A 23,424-nucleotide genomic window follows, 5' to 3' on the forward strand; every position below is an offset into this window, starting at 1 on the left:
AAGGCAAGGCGTTTATTCCATCTGTCTACAACTGGCAAGGTACGTAAATCTATTGATTACTCTCAGATGGCCATTCTTGACTCTTTCTTCCAGATCCCATCCTTTAAACATAGTATGAAATGACCTTGGCTTAGCCTAGCTTATTTCCTTTTAAGATTTTTACTCGTGGGACAAACATTGCCAACCTTATTGGATGAAGACCTCACCAAAGACGGCATAGAAGCACTTTCTTCTCGCCCATTCCGAAATGTCAGCCGGCAGACGAGCAGGCAGATGTCCTTATGTGGCACCCCAGAGAAGTCATCCTACCGACAGCTGTCAGTGTCTGACCGGTCTTCCATCAGAGTTGAGGAGATCATTCCTGCTGCACGAGTCGCAATACAAGTAAGTGACTTGTTTGTTCAAGAAGTCCCAAGGGCCTTCTTTCCAGAAGGCACCACTGGTGGGGAGGGCCTATGCAGATATAAAAATTATTGATGTGAGTATCATCCTCAAGGAGCGTACAGGAAGTAAGAAAGAGATCAACTAGTGTAGAATTCACTGTAATTCAGGTGGAAAACATCAATTGTTGTAAGAAGACTACCAAAGCAAGACATTCTACAGGGCTTAAGTGGAATGGAATAGTCATCTTCACATGCGGCTGTCACAAGGATTCCATGTAGGAGGGACTAAGCCTTTAAGAATAGGTAGGGATTCCATATCCATGGATTCATTTAGAGAGAGGAAAGTTGTTCAGGTAAAGGGGAAGGTGGGAGCTATTAGAAAAGAAGCCTGTGTAGGAGGCCGAATGGTGGTTCACATAGACCGGATGCTGTGTGTGGAAGAGGGGACATGGTGACAGCAAAATGGGTGATTTGAAGCCAGAACCTGGACAGCAGGGTCTCTGTGTTGTAGTAGCAGAGAGGCAGTTGTAAGTCTTTGAACAGTACAGAAGCATGAAAAAGGCTGTCTGTCTTGTAGATGATGTTGGAGGGAAATGAGCCTGCAAACTGAGACCAAGAGGAGGTTATTGAAGTCAGTGGGACATGTCCAAGTACTCACAGCACTTTCTTGCTTCCTTAGACAATGGAAGTCGGTGATTTCACATCTACTGTGGCCTGTTTCATGCGACTGTCATGGGCTGCAGCCGCAGGACGGCTTGACCTCGTTGGGAGTAGCCAACCAATTAAAGAAAGTAATTCTCTGTTTCCTGCTGGCATTCGAAACAGACTCAGCAGTTCAGGTACTGATTAAGAAGGATAAAATAATTAGAATATTGAACAGGAAGTAGCTATAAAAATCATCTTTGTATAGGTTATTCAGGGTCACAGAAAGGAGAAAGCCTTTTCTCTTGCTTTTGAGCATGAACAGAAATTCATCAAGCTAAATAAACCCTCAAGATTTATGCATATTCAAGTTTGCATGTATGTATATACATCCTTCATTTATATATGTCATACTAAGAAAAAAGTTTATAAATGCAAAATAAATAGAAAAACCAAGCAGAGTTTTAGCTTGCTGAGTATGAAAGTGTCATGAGGCCAATAATTACAGCTGTAATAAAAATTTATCTAGAATATTTACCTGGAAAAATCATTTTCTTGGTTTGGCCTGTTATTTTCTGTTAGGCCTTTATAAATAGCTTTATTTCTCAGCTTTATTTGGTTTCCCTGCTGTGTATATAACTCATTAATAATAGAGCTTTTACACTGTACGACATACAGTAAAGTGCAGAAATGTTGAATGTACAGGAGTTTTAGGGTTTTTACATAAGTATAACCCATTAGATTAAGATAAGGAGCATTTCTAATAACCCAGAAAGACTCCCACATGCCTCCAAAATCGCACTGTTTTTGCTTCTGGCACCTGAAACTAGTTTTTCATCGTAAATGTATTTTTCAGCGCTTCCAAATGTGTTTTAAGTACAAAGAAAGCAGTGGGGGTCAAAGTAAATGATTAATTCTCTCTTGTTTCTTAGACCAAAGTGTCTTCTTGAACTCTTTACCTTCACTTGAGGATTATGGACACATTAAAGGGTTTTAATCTCAAGGGTCCTGTGGGATCCCCAGTAACCCTTCAGTAACCTTCCGTTTTGTATGTTTCCAGGAAGCAATTGCAGCTCTGGAAGTGAAGGGGACCCAGTGGCCTTGCACGCAGGCATCTGTGTACGACAACAGTCCGTGTCCACCAAAGACTCCCTGATTGCCGGAGAGGCTTTGTCTCTACTTGTCACCTGCCTGCAGCTTCGGAGCCAACAGCTGGGTATGCAGGAGGCCTGCTTGCCACTCGTGTTTTAGGAAACGGCCAGGTTTCTGTTGGGAATTATTTATATCCCTTCATAGATAAGGTCATATTAATAGAAATGGAAAAGGGGAAAGTTGGCATATGGAATAGGTAAGAATAGTGCTAGAGTACTTAATTCTGAACAAGTATTTATTGAGCACCTCTGTATACACGGTTCCACAGTTGATGTTACAAAGGCAGTATGTCTGCTGTCCAGGAGAGCTTACCATCTGTTGGAGGAATTAAAACAAGCCAAAGTTGTAGGTCATAAGCTATAGAAGTAGAATTATATATCAATCCCTAAACTGATAACGACTCCAGTATTAAAAATTATGAAACTTAAGATTTGTCCTTTTATCTTTATTGTTGGTTTTGACAAACTGGGGCTATTGCTAAACATATTTTTAGCATTAGATTCCCCAGGGCTCAGTCCCTGGACACTTTTTTTCCTCTGCCTACACTCATTCTCATAATCACCCATTCACATAATCACATCCACGTTCACAGCCTTAAATTCCCTCTATGTGTCGGTAACACTTAAATTTGGCTCTGTGACCTGGGCCCCTCCCCTGACATCTCTACTTAGATATAGTAGATTTCCTGAACTTAACATGTCCAGAACTGAACACTGGTCTGGCCCACACCACCCAAGAGATTGCCCATCTTAATTAGTAGCATTTTCGTTCTTGGAGTCATCCTACTCCAGGATTCCTTTCTTTACATCCTACTTCTAATCTGCCAACACATCCTTCTTCAGACTCCACCTTTGCTGGATTAAGGGGATTCCACCCCTTAAACCACCTTTGCTGTTGGTACCCTCTGCTCCTCCATCATCTCTTACCTTGATTATAGCAGCAGTGCCCTGACTAATCTCCCTGCTTCTACCCTTGCAGTTTATTCTCCACACAGTAACCAGAGTGGACCCGCTAAAATGTAAGTCAGATCATATCACTCCTCTATCTACAGCCTTGCAGCGGCCTCCGTTCACACTTAGTGAAAGCCAGATCTTCCCTAAGGCCTTCCAGGCCTGGCACCATCCACGCCCGTGATGCCTGTGTGCCTTCACCTCTTGCACTCCCTGCCTCACCCACCATGCTTCAGCCACCCTGGCTTCCTAGCTGTTCGCTGACACTCAGGCACATGCCTGCCTCAGGGCCCTTGCACTAGCTATTCCCACTTCCCCCACCTTTTTTTAGAGAAATCACAGTCCTCACCTCTCCCAGCATTCACCTGTAAACTCTGTTGTTGTTTTTTTCTCTATCACTTATCACTGTACAGCATACAGTAAAATTTCTCTGCTTATCATGTTTATTGTCATTATCCCCTTCCCCACCTAGATGGTAAGCTCCGTAAGAGCAGAGACTTTTGTCCCATGTGTTTCCTAATGAATCCTTAACACCCAAACACTGTGGGGTGTGTAGTAGGCCCTCAATAAATACTTATTCAGGGATGCAGTCTTAATGACTTGACTTTTAAAAATTGTACCAATACATGGAGCCCAATTCATTACTATTATTACTGGTTCAGACTGCCTGTTACGTAGAATTGGTGATCATTATGTATTATTCGGTATAACATCCAAATTTATCATATAAGATATCAAGATAAACATACAGAAAAAGTTACATGTTTATGGGACAGTGAAGTATCAAAAATTTGACAGTACAGTATCAAAAATGATTTACTTTGGTCAGATTTGCTTTTAAAGGCTTATATATGAGAAGTCTTAAGTCACTGTGAAATACTATTAAGCATAAGCCATACTTTTAGTTCAGTTTCCTACAATTGTTTGATTACAGAAGTAATCAGGATGAGAAAAATTATAACTTCAAGCTTTTTTATCATTTGTAAGTTTATTGTAGAGTACATTTTATAGTTCAGAGGTATTGATAGTTTATCAAAGCAAGACATATTTGTTCTGTCACTAGTAAGCACAAGACATTGTGGGAAAAAGTGAGGGTACAACAATTACTTGGACACAGTCCTGCTCTTGAGCGCCTTAGGCGCTCATGGGGACAGTTATGGAGGTACTGAATTTGATTCTGTGTGGAAGAAGAGATGATGTCTACGATAGTTAAGGGTAAGAAATTATTCAAAACTTCTGAAATTTTGAAAATGCATTTCCTAACTTAGTTTCCTCTCCTGCCCCCATTCTCCTTATTCTTACCATCAGCCTCTTTCTACAACTTGCCCTGTGTTGCCGATTTTATCATTGATATTCTGCTTGGATCACCAAGTGCTGAGGTAAGGCTCACTTTATACAAAACCCCTTTGGTCTTGCTCTGCCTGGGCTCCTGGATGCCTGAGGCAGTGTGGGGACTGTAGAGGGAGTGGTGTTAGTCCTCCTGGGGAGTCACGTAGAGCGCTGCAGACCATTATGACAGTGACCGTTTAGACTCGCACCTTCCTTCCTTGTCTGTGTTTCACCGGAAGTTAAGATACTAGTGCTATGATTAACTTGCATTTATTTATAACAAACAAAATCTTACAGTGTTCAACATCCATAGCTGGCCAAGTCAGCCAACATTAAACATTAACTTGTTGGCCCAAATCAAGAAAGACCAACTTCAAGCCGTGAACTTTCATTAGGTCTTAGAATTCTCATTTTCGTACATAACCTTGAAAATTAACTTTGAGACACATGAAGAAAAGGTTTGTTTGTTTGTTTGTTTGTTTCTAATTTTCATTTAAAATTATAAGCCTGTTGATTAGAGTAGAATGTGCTGTGCTTAGACACTCAGTCATGTCTGACTCTTGGCAGCTCCATGGGCTGTAGCCCACCAGGCTCCTCTGTCCATAGGGATTTTCCAGACAAGAATACAGGAGTGACTTGCTATGCCCTCCTCCAGGGGATCTTCCCAGGTCTCCCGCATTGTAGGCAGATTCTTTACCATCTGAGTAGAATCCACTACTAGAATAATTTGGGAAATCAGTACCCAGACCACACTTGATTTAAATTAGCCCTAGTTTATTCAATGTAAACTTTACTGACTGAAATGCTCACACCCTTATAGCATCGTTCAGAGTATGGACTTTGGAGGAAATTCATTTTTTAAGCAGTCTATGTGTTTATTGATGTACATCCTTGGCCACTAAAAATGTGATTTCAGATTCGCCGTGTTGCCTGCGATCAGCTGTATACTCTGAGTCAGACAGATACTTCAGCCCACCCAGATGTGCAGAAGCCAAACCAGTTTCTGCTGGGTGTGATTCTCACTGCTCAGCTGCCTCTCTGGTCCCCAACCAGTATCATGCGAGGAGTCAATCAGAGGTATGTAATAAGATGAAAACGTTCACGTCATACAGAGAGGGAGTAATGATTTGTGTACTGCTCCCCTACAGGCCACAGTGCATGACTGAGATGACAGAATCTCTCCTTCTCTCTTCCAGCATGTATACCTTGAAAGAAGGCATCTCAGGTTTTCCTCCCATTTAGGACCAAAGAGTTAGAAGAAATAATACCAGGCTTTCTTTCTCTCCACCACCCCAGCTTCTATCTCCACCTACCCCAAAAAGAAGACTCACCTGGTGGTTGAGAAACTGCACTATTTGAGCCAGATCACTGCGTAAAGAGTTCACACCTGTACATCACATTTTTAGCATACTTTATAACTCCATGTCTAGAGGTACTAGGGTATCCTTCTAGCTTTTTCTTGGGTTTATACATCCTGGACATGGAAGGAGGCTTGTGGTCCAGGTTCAGAGACTTGAGTAAAACGATTCTGCCTAACCCATCTTACCTCCTGAGGCAAGCCTGCCTACAGGGGTGCCCCAGTGTAGGCTCAGCCTGGGAGGTCAGGAATCCCACATGGACCTCAAGTTTAAGCCACATTTCCAGCTCAGCTTTATCAGCAAGCCCTTGCTCTGGGGCTTAGAAGACACCACAGAGATTTGTGAAATCAGTATATATTTTCCTTTGTATATGCTTTGTAAATTAGAGCCCTTAGTAGAAATGTTAGAGCTACTCCAAATACCACCAGACACATCCACAATTGGGTGTCACTTCCACTTCAGCTCAGCCTCTTCATTCTTTCTGGATCTGTTTCTCTGTTCTTCTCCAGTATCATACTGGACACCTACCGTCCTGTGGGGTTCGTCTTTCAGTATTGTATCTCTTTGCCTTTTCATACTGTTCATGGGGTTCTCAAGGCAAGAATGCTGAAGTGGCACAGTACAACTTGTTTTCACATGCTGGGCTGGGTGAAGCTTAAGCTGGAATCAAGATTGCCCGGAGAAATATTAATAACTTTGGATATGCAGATGACACCATCCTAATGGCAGAAAGCAGAGGATCTAAAGAGTCCCTTGATGAAGGTGAAAGAGGAGAGTGAAAAAGCTGGCTTAAAACAGCATTCAAAAAACTAAGATCATGGCATCTGGTCCCATCGCTTCATGGCAAATAGATGGGGAAACAATGGAAACAGTGACAGACTTTATTTTGGGGCACCAAAATCACTGTGGATGGTGATTGTAGCCATGAAATTAAAATACATTTGCTCCTTGGAAGAAAAGCTATGACAAACCTAGACAGTGTATTTAAAAAGCAGAGACATCAGTTTGCCCACAAAAGCCCATCTGGTCAAAGCTATAGTTTTTCCAGTAGTCATGTATGGAGAGTTGGACTATAAAGAAAGCTGAGCACCGAAGAACTGACATTTTTGAACTGTGCTGTTAGAGAAGACTCTTGAGAGTCCCTTGGACAGCAAGGAGATCAAACCAGTCAATCCTAAAGGAAATCAACCCTGAATATTTGTTGGCAGGACTGATACTGAAACTCCAATACTTTGGCCACCTGATCTGAAAAGCTTATTCATTGGAAAAGATGCTGATGCTGGGCAAGATTGAGGGCAAGAGGAGAAGGGGGCAACAGAGGATGAGATGATTGGAAGGCATCACTGGCTCAATGGACATGAGTTTGAGCAAACTCTGGGAGCTAGTGAAGCACAAGGATGCCTGGCATGTTGCAGTCCACGGGTTGCAGAGAGTTGGGCCCAACTGAGTGACTAAATAGCAACAAGAGCTCCAAATACCAAACTTGGTCTTTTTTTTTCAGTGTAGTAAAATATACACAGGGGCTTCCCTGGTGGCACAGGTAGTAAAAAATCCACCTCCAGTGCAGGAGACACAGGCTCAGTCCCTGGGTCAAGAAGATCCATAACATAACGTTTAACATTTTAACGATTTTTAACTGAACAGTCAGTAACATTGAGTGTATTCACCTTGCTGTGCAGCCAAGCTCTTTAGCGTTCTAAACTGCAAGTCTGTACCCAGTAAGAAATCAGTAAATGCAAGACTGGTACATTTGATTCCAGAAAATATCTATGAAAAAAAATATACCTGAGTCAAAAGTCAGTTAAAGTAACTATACAGACTTACAACATATGTGACAGCAGCTAATTTTGATAATACATATGAAGAGATATTATAAATCACAAAAGACCAATAGCCAAATAGAAAAATGGACAAAGGACATGATGAGACACCTCAGAGACAATCTTGTAGATGATTCTTTTTTTTGGATTTGCTAGATTTTTTTTTTTCTTTTACTGTGGTAGAATATGCATAACATAAAATTTGCAATTATATCAGTTTTAGGGGTGTAACTTAGTGAAATTAAGTACATACACATTTTTGTGTAACCATCACCACTGTCTGTTTCCAGAATTTTTCCATCATCTCAAACTGAAATTCTTCTCCCATTAAACAAGAATACCTCATTCGTTTCCCTCCTCCCTCCAGGCACCGGCAACTACCAGTTTACTTTCTATCTCTATAAATTTGACTATTCTAGGTACCTCGTAAAAGTGAAACCATACAATATTTGTCCTTTTCTATCTAGCTTATTTCAATTACCATAATATTTTCAAGGTTCATCCATGTTACAGCGTGAGTGAGGGTTTCATTTCTATTCAACACTGAATGATAATTCCTTCTTGTATATATCATACTTTGTTTATCCATTCACCATCAGTTCAGTTCACTTCAGTCACTCAGTCATGTGTGACTCTTTGCGACCCCATGAATCACAGCACGCCAGGCCTCCCTGTCCATCACCAACTCCCAGAATTCACCCAAACTAAAGTCCATTGAGTTGGTGATGCCACCCAACCATCTCATTCTCTGTCATCCCCTTCTCCTCGTGCCTGCAATCTTTCCCAGCATCAGGGTCTTTTCAAATGAGTCAGCTCTTCGCATCAGGTGGCCAAAGTATTGGAGTTTCAGCTTCAACATCAGCCCTTCCAATGAACACCCAGTCTCCTTGCAGTCCAAGGGATTCTCAAGACTCTTCTACAACACCACAGTTCAAAAGCATCAATTCTTCAGTGCCCAGCTTTATAGTCCAACTCTCACATCTGTACATGACTACTGGAAAAACCATAGCCTTGATTAGATGGACCTTTGTTGGCAGAGTAATGTCTGCTTTTTAATATGCTGTCTAGGTTGGTCATAACTTTCCTTCCAAGGAGTAAGCATCTTTTAATTTCATGGCTGCCGTTACCACCTGCACTGATTTTATAGCCCTAAAAAGTTAAGTCAGCCACTGTTTCCACTTTACCAAGAGGCAGGTCAGGTGGTCTGGTATTCCCATCTCTTTCAGAATTTTCCACACTTTATTGTGATCCACACAGTCAAAGGCTTTGGCATAGTCAATAAAGCAGAAATAGATGTTTTTCTAGAATTCTCTTGCTTTTTCGATGATTTAGTGGATGTTGGCAATTTGATCTCTGGTTCCTCTGCCTTTTCTAAAGAACCAGCTTGAACATCTGGAAGATCACGGTTACATATTGCTGAAGCCTGGCTTGGAGAATTTTGAGCATTACTTTACTAGCGTGTGAGATGAGTGCAATTGTGCGGTAGTTTGAGCATTCTTTGGCATTGCCTTTCTTTGGGATTGGAATGAAAACTGACCTTTTCCGGTCCTGTGACCACTGCTGAGTTTTCCAAATTTGTTGATATATTGAGTGCAGCACTTTCACAGCATCATATTTTAGAATTTGAAATAGCTCAATTGGAATTCCGTCACCTCCACTAGCTTTGTTCATAGTGATGCTTCTTAAAGCCCACTTGACTTCACATTCCAGGATGTCTGGCTCTAGGTGAGTGATCACACCATCGTGATTATCATGGGTCATGAAGATCTTTTTTGTACAGTTCTTCTGTGTATTCTTGCCACCTCTTCTTAATATCTTCTGCTTCTGTTAGGTCCATACCATTTCTGTCCTTTATTGAGCCCATCTTTGCATGAAATGTTCCCTTGGTATCTCTGATTTTCTTGAAGAGATCTCTGGTCTTTCCCATTCTATTGTTTCCCTCTATTTCTTTGAACTGATCACTGAGGAAGGCTTTCTTATCGCTACTTCCTAATTTTTGGAACTCTGCATTCAAATGGGTATATCATTTTTCCTTTGCTTTTCACTTCTTTTCTTTTCACAACTATTTGTAAGGCCTCCTCAGACACCCATTTTGCTTTTTTGCATTTCTTTTTCTTGGGGATGGTCTTGATCCCTGTCTCCTGTACAATGTCATGAACTTCCATCCATAGTTCATCAGGCACTCTATCAGATCTAGTCCCTTAAATCTATTTCTCACTTCCACTGTATAATCATAAGGGATTTGATTTAGATCATACCTGAATGGTCTAGTGGTTTTCCCCACTTTCTTCAATTTTAGTCTGAACTTGGCAATAAGGAGTTCATGATCTGAGACACAGTCAGCTCCTGGTCTTGTTTTTGCTGACTGTTTAGAGCTTCTCCATCTTTGGCTGCAAAGAATATAATCAATCTGATTTCAGTGTTGGCCATCTAGTGATGTCCATATGTAGAGTCTTCTCTTGTGTTGTTGGAAGAGGGTGTTTGCTATGACCAGTGCGTTCTCTTGGCAAAACTCTATTAGCCTTTGCCCTGCTTCATTCCGTACTCCAAGGCCAAATTTGCCTGTTACTCCAGGTGTTTCTTGACTTCCTACTTTTGCATTCCAGTCCCCTATAATGAAAGGAACATCTTTTTTGGGTGTTAGTTCTAGAAGTCAAAGGTTGTTGCTGAACCACGAAAAGACACCAGGATTCTTGGCCTCTGGAGGAGAAGAATTCAATCCGGGGCCAGAGACAAGGCTTGATCGCTCAGGGCATTTATGTAATAAAGTTTTATTAAAGTATAAAGGAGACACAGAAAGCTTCTAACATAGGCATCAGAAGGGGGCAGAAAGAGTACCCCCTTGCTAGTGTTAGCAGTGGAGTTATATACTCTCCAATGAATCAAAACAATGTCTGGAGGTTGTAAAGACCTCACCAGACCTACTCCCATAATTTACATCTTAAGATAACAAGATTAGCCAGAAGATTTAATCCAGAGACTGTCCTCAAGTAGGATACATTATTGTTATATAATCCTAAGGAAAGTAGAGGGGAAAAAAAAAAGTTTGTCCTTTCTTCCTCCTTGAGAATTCCAGACCCCTCTCTCCTGGGTCTTCTTATCAATCTGCCTAGGAAATGACTCTCTCATTTCCCCCTTTACTTTTAGGAGAATTATGTTGCCAAGGGAAAGTGGCATCATTTCATTCCATAACTACTTCCTGCTGTTTAAGGGCGTGGTCGCTAAATTGTTGAGGCAACGTATTCTCCTAACCCTTGTATTGAGGGTCTCTGATCCAGGGGCCCCAGGTAATAGTTGGAGGAGGCTGTGGCACTCGTAGGAGCTTGGACAACCATTTGTAACTAAAAGCCTTCATGTGTTTAGAAACAAATCCAATTACACAGTTCCAGATGCAAGCCAAAATAGTCATCAAAGCAAGTTAAAGTTAAGTCATATTATGTCCATAGTTACATCAGTCCGTCTTAGGATTGTTAGATGTTATCAGTTTAAGAAGAGGCATCACATGCGGTTGTTGTTGAAGGTATTTGCAGACTTGGAGAAAGTCTTTTCTTTGAAGAGGTGTCCACCATGGAAAGTTTTCCACTGATGAAGAGAGGAGTGCTCCACAGACCCAGCAGTTAGATTGATTGTGGAATTCAGCATAGGAATGAGCCCAGGACAGGAAGGTATTGTCTTGAGGATCAAATGGCATACTCTGGACTTTTGGAGTCAGCATAAGTAGGCTCACATAGATTATTAGGCCCATCTGAAAAGTACAAAGTCAGAGCATAGAAAGTAAAGACATAAAATGAAGTCACTTAGTTCTGGTCAGGGTGCCACCTCTAAACTTGAGTGTGATGTACCCACAGATCAATTCCTGGCACTTTGACAGCTGTGGGAGAAGAAAGAATAACCTGTTAAGGGCCTTCCCAGAGGGGCTCGAGGGATTGGACCCCAGATCCCAATGTTTTTATGAGGATCTCGGTTCCTGGCTCAAATAGAGGCTTGCTTGACTCAGAGGCTGGGTCAGGAGTCGTCTCCCAGAGTTCTGTTAGTGCCTGTTGAAAAGCTGAGAGCTGAGTTACGTAACTAGTTAATTCCAAGTCTTCAAGGTCTATAACAATGTCTGTGCGTAAGAAAGGCCTTCCATAAATACATTCAAAGGGGGACAGTCCCTCCTTTTTTGGGGCAGTTTGAGCCCTCCTTAAAGCTATGGATGGGACTTTAATCCAATTGTCCTGCATCTCTTGAGTTAATTTGTGCAGATGTCTTTTGTTAATGTCATTAGCTTTTTCAACCTTTGCTGAGGATTGGAGTCTCGAGGAGAAGGGTAAGTGATATTCTATTCCTAGAGCCTTAGACACCCCCTGAGTTACAGCAGCTTTAAAGGCGGAGCCATTGTCACTCTGAAGGCTCCGTGGTAGCCCAAACCTGGGGATAATTTCATAGATTAAAATCTTTATAACCTCCTTAGCCTGTTCACTATGACAGGGAAAAGCCTCAGTCCATCCTGTAAAAGTATCCACCCAAACTTGTAAGCAAGAATACCCATTAGCTTTTGGCATATGAGTAAAATCAATTTCCCAGTCCTCTCCAGGATAATTTCCACTTCGTTGCAATCCAAATTTTGCTAGCTTTTCAGTCTTTGAGTTATTTTTCTGACAAGTCTCACACCTTTTGATAATCTTTAAAGCTTTCATTACATTTTTACCTTCAAACAAACGAGAAGCCATCTGGTAAGTACTCTCTGCACCCAAATGAAAACTCTCCTGTAAACCCTTAAGAATTTTCCATTGAGCATTTTCAGGAATTAGTAATTGTCCATCTTCTGACTGTAACCACCCTTTATCAGTAATCTTTGCTCCTCTTTTCTTGTATCTTTCTAATTCTTCCTCAGTGTAGATCAAAGGCGTCTGTGAAGGGGTTTCGTAAAGTGCTGCTTTTCTGGCTTGACAGTCAGCCAGCTGATTACCTTCAGCTACTTTACTCCCATCTCTGTTGTGTTCTTTGCAATGCATAACAGCTACTTCTTTAGGACAATATATAGCAGTTAAAAGTCTCTTGATCTGATCTCTCTGAAATGTTTAATAGGTTCTCCTGTTGCTGTTTTAAACTCTCTCTTTCCATATTGCAGCATGAGCACATAAAGTCAAATAAGCATACTTAGAATCTGCAGATATTTATCCGCTGCCCTCTGTTTAACTCTAGAGCTCGGGTCAGAGCCACAAGCTCCGCTAACTGAGCACTGGTTCCCTGGGGGAGAGATTTTGCTTCTAAAACCTGTTCAGCAGTCACCACGGTGTAACCTGCTTTATGCTTTCCATCCCGAACAAAAGAACTGCCTTCTTTAAATATTTCCATGTCAGGATTGTCTAATGGGGTATCCATTAGTTCTTCCGAGCTGCATAGTTTAAAGTTAGGAATTCGGAACAGTCGTGATCAGGTGTTTTATTTTCCTTCTCAGGAAGGAAAGTGGCAGGATTTAAATTTCCACAGACTTTAAGCTTAGTTACTGGTCCTTCTAACAACAATGACTGATATTTAAGAAGCCTACTGTCTGTCATCCAAATATTAATCTTAGAATTTAAGATTCCACTCACATCATGAGAAGTCAGTACAGTAAGGTTTTGTCCATTAATTATTTTTAAAGCTTCAGGTGCTAATAAAGCCGCTGCCCCAATTACTCTTAGGCAGTGGGGCCACCCACATGAAACTACATCTAATTCTGTGCTTAGATAAGTATTAGGTTGCTGGTGAGGCCCTCAGGGTTGTGTCAAAACTCCCAAGGCCATACCTTTTCTTTCAGTGAAAAACAAATTAAATTCTGACCCTGTGGGCAAGCTCAGAGTGGGAGCTTGCAGGAGAGCAGTCTGAAGAACCTTAAAAGCCTTTTGAGTGTCTGGAGACCAAACCAGTTTGTCAGTTTGGGCCTGCTGAGTTTCAACTATAAGTTTATATAAAGGCCAGGCAAGTTCCCCATAACCCAGAATCAAAATTCGACAGTAGCCTGTGATTCCCAAAAATCCTCTCAGTTGTCTTAAAGTCATAGGTAGGGGATGATTTAGTATAGGTTTAATTCTCTCAGAGCCTGTGGCCCTAGTCCCTTCTGATATGATTAGGCCCAGATATCTAGCAGATTGTTGACAAAGCTGAGCCTTTTTTCTCTTGATGCCTTGTAACCGCAGCCTGCCAGAAAGTTTAAGAAATCTTCTGAGGCTCTCAAATAAGCTTCCTCTGTCTCAGCACAAAGCAAAATATCATCTATATATTGTAACACCACTGCTTCGGAGCTATTAAAGTTTTGTAGATCCCGTGACAAACTTTGTCCAAATAAGTGAGGACTGTCATGAAATTCCTGGGGCAAAACTGTCCAGGTTAACTGAGAAGCTGGCTGTATAGGGTCCTCAAAGGCAAACAGAAATTGACTTCCCTCCACCAAAGGCACTGAATAGAAGGCATCCTTTAAATCAATTACTGAGAAATATTTGGCTCCTTCAGGAATTTCAGACAGTAGAGTATAAGGATTAGGCACCATGGGGTGTAAAGGAACTACAGCCTCATTTATTATTCATAAATCTTGGACTAGTCTCCATTTACCATTTGATTTCTTTATACCCAAAATAGGAGTGTTGCATGGACTGTTACAGGGAATTAGTAGTCCCTGCTCCTTTTAAATTGTCAATGATGGGTTTTAACCCTTCCTTAACCTCAGGTTTCAGTGGCTACTGCTTCTTATGTGGAAATAAGTGTGGGTCTTTGAGCTTGACAATGACAAGAATAGGATTTTGTGCTCGACCCACAGATTTTCCATCAGCCCATACTCTAGGATTTACATTTTGTTCAATTAAAGGGAGAGAAATGGAGGGCTCCATATTGATGAAAACAGAGGCATGGACCTTGCTCAGTGTATCCCTCCCCAAAAGGGGTGAGGGAGACTCTGACACAATCAGAAACTCCTGTGAAAATAGCACAGAATCCCAGTCACAGCGTATAGAAACACTGAAGTAATACCTTTTGGCTCATCCAGACAGTCCCATTACGGAAGCGAATCAGGAAGAAAGTGGGCCAGGGGCTTCAGTAAGCACGGAGTAAGTTGCCCCAGTGTCTAAAAGGAAATCGACGGATTGGCCCCCCACAGTTATTAATACCCAGGGTTCCTCAGGTGTAATTAGGATGGGAGCTTGTGTGGGGACCCACGGGCACCTTCAGTCCTGATTGTCTTGAGAGTCCGACCCCTGAAACCTACGCCTCTGGGGGCAGTCTCTCTTCCAGTGTAGTCTTTTGCAGACTGGATATGGAGCTGGGGTTGGCTTAGATGCCTGAGGGCAATTCCGCTTGTGGTGCCCCTCCTTTCCACAGTAATAGCAAGCCCATCCCTTTTCACCTGGGTCCCTCTGGACATTTTTCTCAGGCTGTTTAAGAATGGTTCTCATAGCCATTGCGAGGGCTTCCGCCTGTTCTTTGTCTTTTTCTGCCTTTCTTTCTTTTCCTCATATTCCCTACCATAATAGACTGTCTGAGCCAGTTGTAACAGGTTATCTAAAGGCTGATTTTGTCCATCAGTTCATTTCAGTTCAGTCGCTCAGTCATGTCCAGCTCTTTGCGACCCCATGAATTACAGCACACCAGCCCTCCCTGTTCATCACCAACTCCTGGAGTCCACCCAAATCCTTGTGCATCGAGTCAGTGATGCCATCCAGCCATCTCATCCTCTGTCATCCCCTTCTCCTCCTGCCCCCAGTCCCTCCCAGCATCAGGGTCTTTTCCAGTGAGTCAGCTCTTCTTATGAGGTGGCCGAAGTTTTGGAGTTTCACCCTCAGCATCAGTCCTTCTAATGAACACTCAGGACTGGTCTCCTTTAGGATGGACTGGTTGGATCTCTTTGCAGTCCAAGGGACTCTGAAGAGTCTTCTCCAACACCACAGTTCTAAAACATCAATTCTTCGGCACTCAGCTTTCTTCACAGTCCAACTCTCACATCCATACATGACCACTGAAAAAACCATAGCCTTCACTAGACAGACCTTTGTTGGCAAAGTAATATCTCTGCTTTTTAATATGCGCTCTAGGTTGGTCATAACTTTTCTTCCAAGGAACAAACGTCTTTTAATTTCATGGCTGTAGTCATCATCTGCAGTGATTTTGGAGCCCCAAAAAATAAAGTCTGACACTGTTTCTACTGTTTCCCCATCTATTTCCCATGAAGTGATGGGACCAGATGCCATGATCTTAGTTTTCTGAATATTGAGCTTTAAGCCAACTTTTTGGTCCATACTCCCGTTTTAATAGCTTACAGCAGATATCTGGAGCTGACTAAGTGAGAAATCTATCCTTGAAGATCACTTTTCCCTCTTCACTTTCGGGATCAATCTCAGTGAATCTGCAAAGGTCTTCTCTCAGTCTATCTAGGAATTTACCAGAAGCTTCCTTCTCCTCCTGTTCTATGTTTGCCAATTTGCCATAGTTTAAAGGCTTAGCACGAGCCTGCCTGAGTCCTTCAAGAATACATCTGACAAAATGACTCTGATCCCATCTTCCTTTAGCCGTGTTGTAGTCCCATTCTGGTTTTATAGTTGGGAACCACCTGATTCCCAGTGGGGAGGGCCGTTATCTCGTCTTCCCTCTTCCCTACTGATTCATTACCAAGCCATTCATCTCCATAAGCAACCGCTTTTCCCAAAACTTGAGTCTTTGAGTCGGGAGTCAGCGTTTGTCCCAAGATATACATCACATCCTTCCAAGTAAGGTCATAAAGCAGAGTAACACCTTTAAAAGCTCTAATATATTTTTTTCAGTCCTCTAAATAGTCTCCAAGAGCCTCCTTGATTCTTTGTATTTCTTGATAAGAAAAAGGCTTATTAACTCTCATAGACTGATTATTTATCCCCGTGGGTGCTTCATGAAGAGGCAGCGGCTTGTGTGGCTGTTCCTCAGTCTCTCTGGCTGCTCTGCACATATGATCCCAGGGATAGATTGGAGAAACCTGCTTTTCTTTCTCTCTTTGTCTCCTGTCCTCCATCTCATCTAGCAAAGTAGGAGGGCAGGAGGGAGCTGAAGGAGTCACACCCAAATCTATACCCTTAGGACATAAGTCTGGTATATTTTTCAGAGAGAAAAAGGGCAGCACATATGCTACTTTTACCCATTTCCCTTGTTTTCTACAGAACCAGTATAATTGTAAAACAGTATTATACTTAAGAGACCCTCCAACCGGCCACCGTTCGCCATCCTCCAATGGGTACTGCGGCCATGCAGTATCACATAGGAAGACCATGTGTGTCTTCTTTAAGCCCTGGGGATCAAATCTATCCCAGTTTTTCAGGATACAGTTCCAAGGAGTGCAGCTGGAATTGTTAACTCCCATCTGTAAAAGAGAAAAAAAGCGACCAGTGCCCTCTTTCTACCGGAGGCATCCCTCCCTGCTCTAGATGGGGATGTAGACAGACTTTACACCAAAGCTTTTCTTTCCTGGTCGGACTTAGTCTGTCCCTTACTGACGCAGGCCACGTACTCGTCCCTACCAGTTCTACCACCAAGACGGGGTGGGGATGCACCAGGGGTAGACTTGATGGCATCCCTGACTGATGTCCAGCTCCTCACCATTAAAACTTTGCTTGCCTCTGATGCCACCTCGGGTACAATGAGAGTAACCTTCTGGAATGCCTCCCAGGCTAAGACTGCTGGGAGAAACATTCTCATCACCTGAGTGCCTGTGCACAACCCTGAGTATATTCCTGACCACAATAAGGCCGATACGAGCATAAAACAGATGTTCCTTCCAAGAGTCACCACGCCAATATAAGAGCCTCCTCTGGTCCACTAAGAGCCAGCGTTACCAAAGGAAAAAAACCGATTGTAATTCCAATCTGAGTAACCTTTAACCTCAGAGATGCTCTTGTAGCTAAAACTCCATCTAACTTCCAAACTTTCGATTCCTATCGAGGCTAGGCGCTTCCTGACTACCAATCCAAATTTGGGACCCAAGTTATAGTACACAGTAACAGCATAGATCACAAGTCCCTTGAAAGTCTATGATCTGACAGATTAGGTTCATGCTTCTAATTTCCATTCTGGGCTTCCCTTGTGGCTCAGCTGGTTAAAGAGTCCGCCTGCAATGCGGGAGACCTGAGTTCTATCCCCGGGTTGGGAAGATCCCCTAGAGAAGGAAATGGCAACCCACTCCAGTATTCCTGCCTGGAAAATCCCATGGATGGAGGAGCCTGTTAGGCTACTGTCCATGGGGTCGCAAAGAGTCGGACACGACTGAGCAACTTCACTTTCTTTCACTTTTCTAATTTCCAAAGAGTTATGAAATGGTCACAGAGACTGAAAAGTTTGACCGAGAAAGGAGAGTTCGGTCCACATGCTTTGCCAATTTCTGGTCAGTCCCTGAAAGAGACATTGGGTACTGCTTGGCATTGGCAGGTCAGTATAAACCCCCGACACATTTCTGCCATAAGCCGTATGAGGTCACCACGGAACCGCATAGCAGGCTCCTCACTTGCTTCGCACAGGGCGTTTATTTCATTCACGCCAGCACACCATAGCGTTAGGAAAGTACAGCAGAAAACGTGTTCGCTAGGAGAACAAAGAACTAGAGCTCCAAGCATCCTTACCTTGTCCTGAAGAATCCCGGACAAGCCCCCAAGATGAAAGGTTGTTGCTGAACCACAAAAAGACGCTGGGATTCTTGGCCTCTGGAGGAGAAGGATTCAATCCGGGGCCAGAGACGAGGCTTGATCACTCAGAGCTTTTGTGTAATTAAGTTTTATTAAAGTATAAGGGAGATAGAGAAAGCTTATGACAGGCATCAGAAGGGGGCAGAAGAAGTACCCCCTTGCTAGTATTGGCAGTGGAGGTATATACTCTCCAATGAATCCAAAGAATGTCTGGAGGTTGTAAAGACCTCACCAGACCTGCTCCCATAATTTACATTTTATGATAACAAGATTAGCCAGAAGGTTTAATCCAGAGACTGTCCTCAGGCAGGATACATTATTATTATATAATCCTATGGAATGTAGAGGGGAAAAAAAAGTTTGTCCTTCCTTCCTCCTTGAGAATTCCAGACCCCTCTCTCCTTGGGGACCCCTAGACTTCTTATCAACCTGCCTAGGAAATGACTCTCTCAGAAGGTCTTGTAGGTTTTCATAGAACCATTCAGCTTCAGCTTCTTCAGCATTACTGGTTGGGCCATGGACTTGGATTACCATGATATTGAATGGTTTGCCTTGGAAACAGAGATCATTCTGTCGCTTTTGAGATTGCATCCAAGTACTGCATTTCGGACTTTTTTGTTGACTGTGATGGCTACTCCATTTCTTCTAAGGGATTCCTGCCCACAGTAATAGATATAATGGTCATCTGAGTTAAAGTCACCCATTCCATTCCATTTTAGTTCACTGATTCCTAGAATGTCGATGTTCACTCTTACCATCTCCTGTTTGACCACTTCCAATTTTCCTTGATTCATGGACCTAACATTCCAGGTTCCTATGCAATATTGCTCTTTACAGCATCAGACCTTGCTTCTAACACCAGTCACATCCACAACTGGGTGTTGTTTTTGCTTTGGCTCCATCCCTTCGTTCTTTCTGGAGTTATTCACCCACAGGTGGACGTTTGGTTTCATCTTTTAGCTAGTATAAATATCGCTACTATCAACCATGAGTATATGGATACCACTTTGAGTCCCGCTTTTGGTTCTTGTGTATATATGCCCAGTAGAATTGCTGGGTCCTGTAATAGTCCTGTGTGTGATGTTTTTGAGGAGCCACCACATTGTTTCCCCAGTAGCTGCACCATTTTCCTCTCCCACCAGCCATGTATAAGGGTCCATATTCTCCATACTCTTGCCAACACTTGTTTTCTGTTTGCTTTTGATAACAACCACCCTGAGCGTGAAGTGGCACCTTGGGGTTTTCGTTTGCATGTCCCTAGTGATCAGTGATTTTGTATATCATTGTGTGCTTATTGGCCATTTGTATATCTTCTTTGGAGAAATGTCTGTTCAAGTCTTTTTCTTATTTTTAAGTTAGGTTTTCAATTTTTGGTGGTGGTTCTTTATGTATTCTGAATATTAATACCTTATCACATACATGAATTGCATATATTTTCTCTCATTCTTATGCTCCTTTGTCTAGTGATTGTAGCATGAAAAGGCATTAAATTTTGTCATTTTTTCTGTGTTAATCGAGGTAATCATGTGGGGTTTTTTTCTCTTCATTCTATTAATGTAGGATATTCATTGGTAGGTTTTTGTATTTCAAACCATCCTTGCATTCCAGATATTAGTCTCAGTTGTTCACGGTGTTTAATTCTTTAAATGTTACTGCCAAATTAGATTTGCTAGGAAGTGTTCCTCTTCAATTTTGGGGGAGAAGTTTGAGAAGGGTTGGTGTTGATTCTTCTTTAAGTGTTGGATCGAATTTACCAGTGCACCCATTTGGTCCAAGAATTTTCTTTGTTGATAGGTTTTTGATTGATTCAGTGTTCTTGTTAGTGTACAATCACTGTTTCTACCTCATTCAGTCTTCTGAAGTGTTACGCTTCTAAGGATTTTCCATTTCATCTAGGTTATCCAACTTGTTGGTATACAGTTGCTCATAGTACAATCTTATAATCTCTTATAATCTCTCGTATGTGGAGATTCCTGGCCCACATATCTAAGTCTCAAATATTGTTTTGAAGCATTTAACCTATTTTAACTTTATAAATTTACAAATAAGGAATAAATTAAGATTTTGGTTGCTGAGACAAGATAATTTTGAGTGACTTTAAAGTTAAAAAGTTAACTAAAATTTAGAGTTATGTTACAGCTGACCCCATTTAACCTAAATTAGATATTAGTTATATATTTCCGGTTCAGTTCAGTCCAATCACTGTAATGAAAAGTAATTCTTCTTAATAGTATAAAGCCAAATTTCAGAGAATGATTTTTCCCTGACAAAGTCATGGATTAAAAGTTATAGAAACTTCTTTTTTTTTTTTTGCCCTTGTACATTTTTTACTTTAGTATTCCAGTTTTTCCTAGTTAAAGGTTTTCTAAAATCAGATGATCCTTTTGTTAACTAGTAAGCTCAGTGAATCTTTAGTTGAAATATGTAAGCCATTTCCAAGTAATAAGCTGTTGTGCTTAAGTATAAGGTATAGTAATGATGTTAATAGCTGTTATGGGCTGATTATGTGGCTCACAGTATGCTAAATTCTTTACATATATTTATCATTTAATCTTCTCAGTAGCCAAATGAGTTTGGCAGTTTTATTATCCCCACTTTATTAATAATCATAATTCTTGGTTCATTTGTAGTGTCATCATTAGTGCATTCTTGAACCCTTTCTGTTTGTATATATGTGTGCACGTCTATTTCAAATACCCTGGTAAGCATTTAGAAATCAGGAAACTAAGAAAACTGAAATACATCATCCCTGGACACCCAACTATTAAGTAGTGGAAAATGAAGGTGTTAGTCACTCAGCAACCCTATGGACTGTAGCCCACCAGACTCCTCTGTCCATGGAAGTCTCCAGTCAAGAATACTGGAGTTGGTAGCCATTCCCTTCTCCAGCGTATCTTCCCAACCCAGGGGATCGAATCCACGTCTCTCTCACTGCAGGCAGATTCTTTACTGTCTGAGCCATAAGTAGTGGAGCCAGGATTAAAAGTAAGGTCCACCTGACTTTAAAATGTAAACCTGTGCTCTTCATTACTGTAATTGCCAAAAAAACCTTCATTGATCATCTTAGAAAAAAGAATTTACCTTTCTCGTTCTTCTTTTATCCACTTTATTTTGCTTCTTAGCTCTTATCACCAATTGACGTATGTATGTATTTTTCATCTGTTGTCTGTCTTCATTGTTTCTTGTTCATTGGTCCCCTAAAACAGTTCCAAGCATGTAGTAGGTGCTTAGGTGTATCAGTTAATATTTGAACAGTGAATGTAACTAGTGGATTATGTATGCAGGCAGTGTGTGCATCATTACAAAATGTGATAGATTTAGTAAGTTTCTTCTTTTTACACTATTATTCCTATATCTGTTAAAGTAAAATCACTAGTGTGTGTCTTGCTGAAATACTTAAGTTGAATTAATGTAGTTATTTTATGCTTAGGAAAATTATCTTATTCATCTGTTTCATTAACTTATTATAAGTAATTTTTTTTATTTTCAAATTAGCCTCTTTTTAATAATTCAAATCTATCTATTTTTTAGACTGTTATCCCAGTGCATGGAGTATTTTGATCTGAGGTGCCAATTATTAGATGATCTGACAAGTAAGTAGATGTCTAACTGATTTATGTCAGGGAAGGGGTTGAGAAGAACCAGAAAAGAAAGCCAAACAGACATTTCTAAATCTGACTTAATATATCTGAGATATAAACAATTTTATGATTATTGTTTGAAGTTGAATTTTATTCTCTTGAAAATATTTTACAGTAATACATAACCCCATGTACCAATTAGCTCTTCTCTATAATATGTCCAACCATTAACTTATTGAGATTTGTTGATATTAAAAATTGTCAAAGGCTCATATTTTAATCACACTGATACAGAATTGTTAGGAAGAGTCTTTCTCTCCATTACAGTCAATTCTGACAATTTGGAAGGTTTGAAGGAAAGAAGGAAGAAGCTCTGTTGTGATATGTTGAGAGTAATAGAAGTGAGTGATGGAAGTCAGGCAATTGTTTAGTGTTAGGTGACTTGCAATATCATTGTTAAAAACACTGTTGTTGGAGTGTTTAGATTTTAATCATCTGTACTTACTCTTATATAATGCAAGTACGTGTTGGAATGCTCTGAATTTTAGTTGTTCCAATCAAGAGTTTGTTAATTTTATTTCCTACCCTTTACACAAATCTTATAGGGAAGATTTATAATAAATAAATATAAATAAAATGAAATTCAGGATCAACAAAAGCATTGATTGGAAAAGAATGTCAAGCTCAGGAGGTTAAAAAAATACCTTGTATATATGCAGAATTAGGTTGTGAGTTCCTGGAGGACAAAAGTAAAAAGGGAATCACATTTCTTAGGTTGTTCTCAATACCCTAGAGGAAGAAACAGAATGGTTTCTCAAAAGAAACACAGAACCTAAAAGAAACTTAACACAAAGGTCTTCAGATAACAGACACATAAAGGGAGAGCGACTAAGAAACCTCAGCAGCATCTCTAAAGCAGACACCATCCTGGATTTCATGAGTGCCCCTCAAAAGCTGAGGACAGAGTACTCTGAGCACTGTGGTGACATTGGTTTTGTTGGAACCTGAGATAATGCAGTCTGTGTCTTAATTCAGGAGTAAGACCTATACTGTCTAGAGAAGTGAATGGACTACATGTCCATATAGCCTGGCACTGCATATTTCAACCAAGCTTCCGGTGTTGAATTAGGCAGCAGCCCAAAAAGGTTTGCTTCGTGGCTTAGACTTAGGGTATTCTGTTTTGCTGCTTGAGAACTGGACTCATGAATTGACTGGACATGCACATCCTCAGAATGCATGAACGGGTTATTAGTGGAGGCCTTTTCTGTGCCATTGAGCCATCGAGTAAGGGATCCAAGATCCGTTCACTGATACTGAGGACAGAGTGGGAACATGTTTTGAAGTGAGCAGTCTTTGCCATTTTTGGAGTATTGTCTTATGCCAGTGCCCATCCTAGGCCCTTTACGCACAGCAGCCTGCAGTGTAGGTGATAGCCCCATTTTGTGAATGAGGAAACCAGGACGCAGTGTCCCCTGAAGTATCTTTCCATCTCACCCCACGGGGCCCTGCGTGCCTGTGGCCCCAGTGCGCCGAGAAGAGTTTGATCACTCC

The 23,424-nt window shown here is 41.3% G+C and overlaps 1 protein-coding gene across 1 annotated transcript in view; it reads left to right on the forward strand.

The window, feature by feature from the left end:
• USP24 (ubiquitin specific peptidase 24) overlaps window positions 1-23,424 on the forward strand; it is a gene marked incomplete at its 5' end in the record, with an annotated part of 155,372 nt that overhangs the window by 89,820 nt on the left and 42,128 nt on the right. Inside the window, 7 exon segments of the mRNA XM_010847192.1 lie at window positions 1-39; window positions 156-384; window positions 1,063-1,222; window positions 2,086-2,241; window positions 4,436-4,506; window positions 5,373-5,533; window positions 21,824-21,885. The exon segment at window positions 1-39 is cut by the window's left edge and continues 5 nt beyond it. Coding sequence (XP_010845494.1) covers window positions 1-39; window positions 156-384; window positions 1,063-1,222; window positions 2,086-2,241; window positions 4,436-4,506; window positions 5,373-5,533; window positions 21,824-21,885 — 878 coding nt within the window.

Source organism: Bison bison, unplaced genomic scaffold, assembly GCF_000754665.1.
Source record: "Bison bison bison isolate TAMUID 2011002044 unplaced genomic scaffold, Bison_UMD1.0 scf7180017864244, whole genome shotgun sequence".
NCBI lineage: Eukaryota > Metazoa > Chordata > Mammalia > Artiodactyla > Bovidae > Bison > Bison bison.